Source organism: Pseudopipra pipra, chromosome 1 (assembly GCF_036250125.1).
Source record: "Pseudopipra pipra isolate bDixPip1 chromosome 1, bDixPip1.hap1, whole genome shotgun sequence".
NCBI classification, from domain to species: domain Eukaryota; kingdom Metazoa; phylum Chordata; class Aves; order Passeriformes; family Pipridae; genus Pseudopipra; species Pseudopipra pipra.
In genome coordinates this window covers 22999108-23008722 of record NC_087549.1, presented here as the reverse complement: position 1 = coordinate 23008722, position 9615 = coordinate 22999108, and the positions used below count along the sequence as shown (strand labels likewise).

The window sequence follows — 9615 nt, the reverse complement described above, 5'->3', positions numbered from 1 at the left end:
GGAATGCAGCCTAAAAATCAATGACACGGCATGTCCGGAAGGTGGATCTAGAAATAGCAAGTGTAGTAACTGTTGAGAAGTATCATGTTCCTGGGGGTCACACACAGTGAGAGTACTCCAGGCATGGCCAGCTACCCCTCTGGGCACAAGGGAAGGGTCCTGCCACTTCCCAGCACTGAGTCAGCTGCTGCACACACACTGCACAGGGATCGCCAGGGAAGTGGTTGCCTGGGAGAGGCTGGGAAAGTGATGAGTGGGGTGAGAGATTGCTTGTGCCAAATTAACTTTATTTTCTTAGATAGCATTCCTGTTTTGATAGGAAGGCAACCAGAGCAGGAACTGGAGGTAACTGGGATCTCAACACCACTCATTCACCGAAGTATTCCACAGAGCATGAGGCAAGCAAAGTGAAGGGCATGGAAAAACATCTGCTCAGGGAATCTCCTTGGGCTCTTCTTGCCCCCTTCCAGGCTGGGGTCCTCTGAGAGGGATATGTTTTGCTAAAACAAAAGAGAACATTACAGTTCTTGTGGCCATTTGATTCGGGCTATAAAACGCTGCTTGCGACCATCTGACTTAAATCACCAGTGGCAGTTTGCAAGTGAGACTGATGTATTTTGCTTTCCTGGTTATTGCTCCTTTCCCATGTCCAACAACTGATGTAATATATGCACACGTTCAGCGGTGGAAACACTCTGGCATAGGCAAATGGATCGGGCTGAGGCTCCTAAGGTCTTCAATACCACCATTTTCCCCAGCTGAGAAATACCATGGACTAGTCGTAGCAAGACTTCTTGTTTTGGCTTCTGGAGCACACATTCTTGCTGCTGTCAATTCCTGCACTATTTATTTTGAAGACATAACTCCTGGATCCATGTAACTAGGTAAAAATCACAGCCCTCTCTTACTCGCCACCCCTCACCCCTAAAACTTTCTAGTCTTCTTGCTGAGGGAGAAAAGTCTGAGGCAAAAAGACAAGTGGGAATCCACAATGGGCTGGCATTTTGGAATAGCCTTCCTTCCCGTGATTTTCAACCCCTCCGTTTTACTTTTTTCCGACACTTGAAGCTGCCACCCAGGTTAACTGGGGAGGGTGGCGCGGAGCAGCGGTGCGGAGTCCGGAGGCACAGCGCTGAAAACAACGCGGCCGCGGCCCGATTCTCCTTTCGAAGGGGGAGCCTTTCCACGTCTCCGCTTTCATACCGGGCCAGCCCTCGCTCCGTCGGCCCGCGGCGCTGCTCATGTTTTCCACTGGGGGGGAGGACGAGAGAGGGAAGACCGGGTCGGAGGAGGAGGAGGGAGGGGGGCAAGTTGGTTGAATTTGCGAGGGGCGAGAGCCGGCGGCAGCGGCGCGCCGCCTCCTTCCACTGGCTGGGGGAGCTGCCAATCTGTGTTGTAATCCTGCAGGAATTTCTGCGGGGTTTAACTGGGAGCCGCGGCGCCGCCGCCGCGCACTCGGGGCGGAGGGAGGGCGGCGGAGCCGGCAGCGCGCAGCCTGCAGCCCGGGTGCCCCAGCGCCGCGCAGCACCGGGCCCGCGGCAGCGGAGCGCGGGGACCAGCGGAAGGAGCGCGGCGAACCGGACCCGGGGCGCCGGCGGCCCTGCCCCGCGCCCCTCGGGCGCTGCCGAGCGCCGCCCGGTTTCTCCTTTGTGCCCGGCCCCCGGCGGCCGCCGCGCCGGCTCCGCGGGAATAATGCGGGGCGTGTGGCTGGCGCTCACCGTCAGCTTCGTGGCCTGCGCCTCCGGGCAGCCGGTGAGTGCCGGGGCGGAGGGGAGGGGGGCGGCGGCAGCCCCGCGGGACGGGACGCGATGGGACGGGACGGGGGCGGCCGCCTCGGCTCCGTCAGCCGAGTGCGGGGCGCGCAGTCCCGGCCCTGCCCCGTGGCATCGCCGCCCGCCGGGGCGCTGGGCTGGCTCGGCGGGGCATCTGTTGATCGCCGAGCGCTCTGCAAGCAGCAGGCACCGTTTCTCCCGCCCAAGACAAAAAGAAAAGAGACGCTCCCCCCCCCCCCCAAAAAAAAAAAAAATCCCACGAAGGCAGGCGGAGCACCCTGCCAGAGCCGCGCTCCAGCGAACCTCAGCCGAAGTTTGCTGCGACGACCCAGCCGCCTGCCGGCCCCGGAGCCCCCACGGTTCGTCTTTCCCTCCTCCCTGGAGGCGGGGGGAGCTGCCCGGTGGCCGTGGGGCGCCCAAGGGGCGGCGGCGTTGGGTTGGGTCCCGGAGCGGGGCTTTGTAGCCGTCCCGGACCAGCGCCGGGAGCCGCCGGGCCGCCCCGTGTCCCAGCAGCCGCCCGAAGACAACGTCGCCTCCTCCTGGTTTCACGGGAGGTGAGGCGGGAGCCTTTCCTTTGCAAAATCCACCCTCCCTGGCCGGTTGCTAAAAAGAGGGAAAAAAAGGCAGTAACTCCCCTTGGCTGCGCGGCTCAGGACTCCCAAAAACCCTCGGATACGCCGCGCTGCTGCGCCTCTCTGCGTGCGGGTGCGCAGCGCTGCGCATCTCCCGGCCAGCCCCCGGCCAGCCCCGGGCCCGGCTCCGCAGAGCCCGAGCCCGGCGCTGTCCCGGCCGGCCCTTCCCCACGGGATTGCCGCGAGCTTCTCGGCATAATGCCGCTATTTACACTTTTTCCGCGCCACAAGTGTATTCGCTAACCGGGCCCTCTGCTTAATGCAATTAGCTCGGTTGCCGGGATTTGTACCTCTGGGAAAGCCTCGCTCCGGCGAACGCTCCCACCGTTTCGCGGTACGGAGCTGGCGAGGGCCGGCCAGAGAGTTTTGGTCTTTTCCATCTGTGGATCTGAGACTGTCTTGAGGGAAGGGAGCATGCAAATGACACTGTTGCAGTGTTTGGGCAAATATTAGGAAATGATAAATTGCGGTTTCAATATGAAATTAAAAAACCATGACAATTTAATCCAATTAAAATGAGCCGCTTCACTGAACTAAATAATGTCACTAGCTTGGGTTAACTTTTGAAGTTCTCTAGCTATTGTATAAATTAGCCAAGTCACAACCCTTGTGAAATCTGGCTCATCATTAGGGATTTCTAAGGATACAATTGTAAAACACTTTTCTTAGGGACTAATTAAAAAGGGTTGGGTAGAACATCGACTACTGTTTCCGCTAAGTATAACTGCGCTACAGAAACACCCTTGGCTAATGAGGTACAATATACTTTAATTTTATAGAAATGCTGTTATTACAAAGTTCTGTGATGGTGGAGTAGCTATTAAACTGCCACAGTAATTAGTAAAGTATTAAGTTTGATGGTTTTTGCCTTAGGATGAACACACTGCAGCAGAGTGAGGTGGGTTGTTGGGGCATACTGGGTCAGCGCGGTTCGGGGGACAGTGGGGAGAGCAAGGCAGCGGGAGCCTGCCTGGCTCTGCTGCAGCGCCCTTGCTGCTGCCAGAAGGTTGTGGAAGGACTGACTGGAAAAGTAAAAGGAGGTTGGTCTTCTTCCTTTTTTTTCACCCCCCTTCTTTTTCCTTTAACCATGCCTGGCAGCAGCTTCATGGTCCCTTAAGGTAGGATTTTGTAGACCAGTCTTTGGGAAAAACAGATGCTAAATCCGTCCTTTCTGCAGAAGGCTGTCCTGGTCATAAGAGGAATTTTATATGGATGCTTAAAAAACCCCCAACTAGCTCGCCAGAGCACTGTCAAGTGGATTTGGCTCTAAATTTCTTCTCCTTTATTTGATTCTATTATTTTCTATTATTATCTACACAAAGCCTTACGGTAAAAATCTCTCTCATTCTGATGAAGTAAATTATCTGTGAGTTTTTTGAGTGGAGGAGAGGAAAGCAGCAGATTTTGTTTCCTAAAGCAGGGAGTTCCCTGTGTTTGTTCCATGTAACCAACAAACATTTTTATTGGGGTGGGCCAAGTAAACGTCAGAGCCATGTTAAAAATGTACTGGAAGTGCGACCTGCCGCTGAACCAGGGAGGGGTTTACCCGTACTGGGTGCATGCTTTGTGTGCCCTGACACTCTGCTGCACCATGCCAGCTCCCCCGGGGGAGCAGCCCTTTGAGGACATGGCTGTGATGAAGAGGGTGAGAGGAAGTCTGACCTGTTTGTGCCAGCCTGCGCATGGTGGCAAGTGTTGCCCACATCAAAGCTGGTGGATTTCAGCCAGGGCTTGTGGAGTGCTTTGCTGCCATCAGTGCAGTGTGTGGTGGCACATCAGATTAGAGTGGGGTCTGGTAACCCCAGTAGGCCTGAAAGGATGTGGGAGATTCACCCACAGTTGGCTGAATGGCAAAAAATGTGCTTTTTAGCTACCTTGAAAGTTTCTTTGCTTGCTTATAGGAGAGGAAAAGATGGTGACATGAAACTGGAAAGAAAAGGAAAACTGTGAATGAGAGGCCTGGTGTGCCTTTTAAAAGGTCGGGTCCAGTCCTGATATGTTGGGAGTCAGCTTTTGCTGATTTTAATAGCACTAGAGGGCACTGCCAAGTATCCAGCTGTAGTTGTCAGCTCCCATTCGGAAGAGGCTGATAAACCTTTCTGTTTCATTCTAGTTTGCAGCAGTGGGACAAATGGTTTTCCAGAGCTTGTGTGACAGTCTGATCCTCTCTGCATGCCCAACTGCACGTTGAGAAACTTTGTTGGCTAGCAGGTTGTGCTGCATACTACAGCATTATGGTGCTGCTCCCCTCACAGAAGGTTAATCACATCTCTCCTCGGGAGGCTTCTGGGGTCTGCAGACTGCTTCACATTAGCATTGCATGAGTGTGGGGTTGATTTTTGGGCTTTCAGTGAAACAAAGTTGTCTTTCTGTTTCTTCTGTAAGCATCTGAGCACTGAGTTGTTGGTATAAATAATAGTTATTGAAGGATGATCCAAGTTAATATTTTTCAGAAGTATTTAGTATTTTAGAACGTGGTGCTGTAATCTTCCTGCATTTGTTTCCAATGGTTGCTTTGGTTTTGGAATTTGGAGAATTGATAGTGTGTTGGAGAGGAGGAATGTTGGGTTTTTTTTTGAAAAAGGGAGTTAGACTTTGGAGATGGTAATTAGAGGAGAAAAAGAGATAGGTGGCATTTTATATTTATATGCTGCGTGTGTCTCTCCTAAGTGTGTTAAATTTGCATTGTTAAATAAGTTCCAAAGAAAGGGGGAAGCCTTTTCCGTCTTGATTTATTTCCACCCTTCCTCAATTCACGTAAGCTTTTTCTTTTATTGTAGCATTAATAAATACTTGTCCGTTCCTTTTTTGTGGCTTGGCAGAACCTGGAATCAGCCAGCAGCATCTGCCATGGCTGCTTCTTTTGCTCTGGCCGAACATCTGGGTTCTCCCATCCAACAACTGCCTGCACTGCCATGCACTGAAAATTCTGTGGAGCTCTGGGGTTTGCCACCAGTCTCAGGTATTACAGGTGCCCCTTAAATGGATGTTCTCAGGAGCCACTTTCTGGAAATAGATTTCCCTCTCAGGTTAGCTTATCTTTTAAAAATTATTCTTGACCCAAGATCAAACACTGAAGAAGTTCCTCTTTTTGATATCTTAGCCCTAAGGTCTGCATTGGAACTGACTTTGTATTCTGGCCTAAAGTGCAGAGTTGTTTTCTCTGCATTTTTTCCTAGATCCTTATCAAGGAAGTAGATGAGAGCATCCTCTTCAGTAACAAGTCAGGACAAATATTTTAGGGTTTGAAGTTGAGTACTGGGATTGTGATTCTTGGGCAGATAACACCTCTGTGGTAGGTTTGAGACACTTGGTGCACCTAATGGGATAAAGATGGCGGACTTTGGAGAATGAGCCATAAGTCTTGGATTTGCTTGGAGGTTTGGTGGATCTAAGTCTCTACGGTCCTAAGTTAAGTATAATCTCAGGATGACAATGAAGACCCAATTTCTTGACTAGTAGAGGTGCAAGTTATGAGAAGTCCCATGTCAAACACACAGCCATGATCTAATGCCTGCAGGGAGGATGGTGGAGAACTACCTTGCATCCTCCCTGGGGAATGTGGTGTTTTGGCAGGGAGTCCTGAGCTTGTAGAAGAGCTCGATCCTCCCTGTAGAGCAGCCGATTGTTTGATCTCTCCATTTGCCCTGCTCCTCGTGGCCAGTTGTCTTTACAGGATGTCAAGCAGAAGCATATGGATGGCATTTATTAATTACATTTTCTCACCAAATTGACTTTCACTATTGAGCGGTTTAAATGTTTTGCTTATGGCAAAGAATTGCAGGCTTTAGTAAGGCCCAGCAGCTGAACAAAGAGCTCTTGTCTAGTTACGGAAAAGTGCTCTTTTGTCTTCTGAATAGATTTGACTATGATTTTTAACAGAAATGTTGTGTTTGAGATTGGCAAGCTTATTCGAGGCCCCATATAAGACTCTACTTGACTGTAAGTCATAAAGATGCCCTCTGTGCTGATGCATTTGCGAGAGGATGCAGAAGCTGTGACCAAGTGATTTGGTCCACATTCAAGTTGTTTTGCACTTTATGTTGTAGCAGGCATGAGAGAATTACTGGAGGGTGTTCTGTGAACACCTCGTTGTTTGGTTTTCTTTGGTTCGTGCTTACAAGACACTAATAAACTGCTATCTATAATCTTTTCAGCACTAGTAATTTATTCATAGGTTACATGACACTATTCAGTGATTTGGGAACAAGATTTCTCCTGCTCACATTGAAGTGTAATTTGCAATCTCTCGAGTAAAGACTGCATTAGTGTTTGACCCTGTAATAATGACAGTTCTCACTATGTATGTTGTTTTCTTGATTAGCTCAGCCCTGGGGGATGCTTTCAAAAGCATACTAGATATTTAGGCAGAAATACAAAATACATGTAATCCTCAAAAGTATTGGAAAACTGATTGCAGTAGAAGAAAACATAGCATTTAACAACCACTTACAACAAGTGCACTTGTGCTGAACAAATTATTTTTGTCGATGTCTCAAGTAGGAGTTTCATATGAAGTGAAATAATGACTAATAGAGCAGTTATGAATCTGCAGAAGTTGACCTTGTCTGTAGATAGGCTGTTGGAGCGTAGTGTCGTGTAAACTGTGCTTAACTACGGCCTGAGCTGGATGGTCCATGTGAAAACACTATTTTTAGTTTATATATAAACAGCTTCTTCAGAAATCTCCCTTCAAATTGAACTGTTTTGTTCCCAAGGTGAATTGATTTGAGAAAGTTCAAATAAAAACCTCTTTGGCTGTGTTTCAGTTGTGAGCATGAAGACAAATATGTTGTACTTTTATTAATGGTAAGGAGACAAAGGGACTTGCAGAAGGTCAAACAGCCTGTAGTATGTGCAGGAACGGAATCAAAATGTTCAGAAGCCAGCATTGTGATTAACAACCAGAATGTATTGCCTGTATTTAAATATGATGTTGTCAGACATGTTTTGTTCCTGTTTGATTAACCATAATAAAGCATAATTTTCTCTAGAGGTGCTTCCACACTAATGGAGGTCACTTGTCACCTTTTAGATCACTGTGAAGTGGCCCATCCCTATTTTTTGAAGTGTATTTCGTAAGTGTGACTATCTCTCTGGACTGAGAGGACTGACTTCACAGAGTTGCAGGAAACAGTGGTGCTAAAGTAATATAGCCTGGGAGGTGAAGTACTCAGGGAGCAGTTGGATGCGTGACCAGTGTAGCCTCAAGACTAAGGATGTTTCAAGAGCGAACAAAAAATGTATCATACTTGCTGCCACAGGAATGAATAACCTAACTAGGTCTTCCCTCTCTCCTACCTTCCCCAGGATCCTCTCTGGTATGTCTTCTGTCCTTCCATTAATTATACAAGTAGAAGTAAGCTTTCCTCTTTCTCTGGGCTGAGCTGCATTAATTCCACCTGTGATGACTCTGCAGTACCTGCTGGAACATCTGGCTGGACACAGCACCTGGAGGAGACAGCCCAACTGCATGCATTTGATATCTTTTGCCTTTCAGAGCTGAGTCCTGTTTGCTTTTTGAACTGGGGCCTGCAGGGGAAGGCTAATAATGGGTTTGAATACATGGCATATCTTGCAGGCTGCAGAGAGATTCTTCCTTTGCTGAGTTGTTTATCCATGCTCACTCTGGATGTGGAGATCCCAGAATCAGTGTGTCACTTAACCTGATTACCAGATGAAAGCTTCCACAAAGCCTTTTCATTCAAATTCCTTTCAAGCATTGTGCAGTTCCAGGTTCAAAATGCAGGCACGGAGGTGTGATATTGATGGTGTACTTACTATTTAAAATAAAAACCTGTAAGGGAAGCAAAGCAGAAAGGTGAAGGTAGTTCAAAGTAAAGGAAACACCATCATTGGGACATCTAAAAGTTGAGCTTCCACTGAATATAAATTTGTCACATTGTATAAATAAAAATAGGTATGGCTTAGCCCTATAAATAATAATAATGCATAATTCCTGCAGCAAGGATGTGCATAAGATAATGTTGCTGAGAAGCAAGATTCTGAGTTTTTTTGTGGAAGGGGGATTGCAGAACATTCAGGTTCTGTCCTGGTCATGGGATTGCATCTGCTCCCAGTTGGTTGCTCAGAGGCACTTGATACATGCCACTAGTGGCAGTGCAAACATGGTAGAGGAAAGCATTTGTCCAGCAAGTAGAAGAAGCATCCATGAACATGCTGTGTGAAATCTGGTTTTGTTAGTTATGGGCTTGTGTAAATCTTATTGTGAGAAGGTGTAAGTTCCAAGAACTGCTGTGGCAGCATATGATGTTAGAAGATTAAAGCTTTGGAATAATTGATGACTTTAGCATCTGTAGCATGTGTGACTCACAAATTTTCTTTTCCATGGCAGAACAAGAAAAATGGCTAGTCCTAGAGATACATAGGAAAAGTTACTGAGGTGCCATTGCCATGCATATAGTCTAAATTTTTGTCTTTGGTGAGGCTGTTTATAATTTTCCAGTCATGCAGTCTTTGATTATTTCTCATCCATGAAGGCCAATCTTTTTGGTTGTAACCTCTAAAATGTCACAAACTTCTTGGGGTACATTTGAAATTATGTGTTCACAGAGACTGTCTTCCACAGAGCACTCAGCACTGACCTCTCTCCAGCTGTTGTAGTTCTAGCTGGGAAAGCCTTTGAAACTCTGTGTGTGTATATGTTTTATATAGAACTTTATTCTACTTAGAGCTCTATTTTACATATATTTAAATTTTTTATACTGTCATGTGTGTGTCTTTTACAAAAGGCAGCATGTCTTTCAAGTACCAGGAAAAGAAATGCCCCACAGAATATGAGCAGAACTCCTAGTTAAATAAACAGAACAAAATTGCTCTCAGAATTTTCTTGGCCTGAATTAGTGTGGAAGGAGCATCTTCTCTGACCGTACTTACCAGGAAAAAAGCATTAAACAGAAGGTGCTCTTTGAAAATTGTTTTTGTCTTGTTTCTTTACTTGTAATTTAATACAACACTTGCATAAATTTTCCTCTGTAAGTAAGATTTGATCCTCTATAGCTCCAACAGGTGCTTTTGGTTGGATACTCCAGTGCAGCCTTCCCTCTGCCCCCAAGACCCTGTTAGGGGACAGGCATGGTCATTGTTGCAGAATGTGAGTTGGAAAAAATTTGTTCTAAAGAGAAAAACTGAGAATAGTGGTTAGCATAGATCTGGACCTGACCTGACCAGGCTGGGAGGTCACACCAGAG

General features: G+C 47.5%; 1 protein-coding gene across 1 annotated transcript in view; it reads left to right on the top strand.

Annotated features, from left to right (window-relative positions):
• The first annotated feature begins 1451 nt into the window (after positions 1-1451).
• SDC2 (syndecan 2) overlaps positions 1452-9615 on the top strand; it is a 60527-nt gene continuing 52363 nt past the window's right edge. The window contains exon 1 of the mRNA XM_064648177.1: positions 1452-1752. Within this exon, the coding sequence (XP_064504247.1) occupies positions 1693-1752 (60 nt within the window). The 5' untranslated portion in view covers positions 1452-1692. The remainder of the gene's footprint in view (positions 1753-9615) is intronic.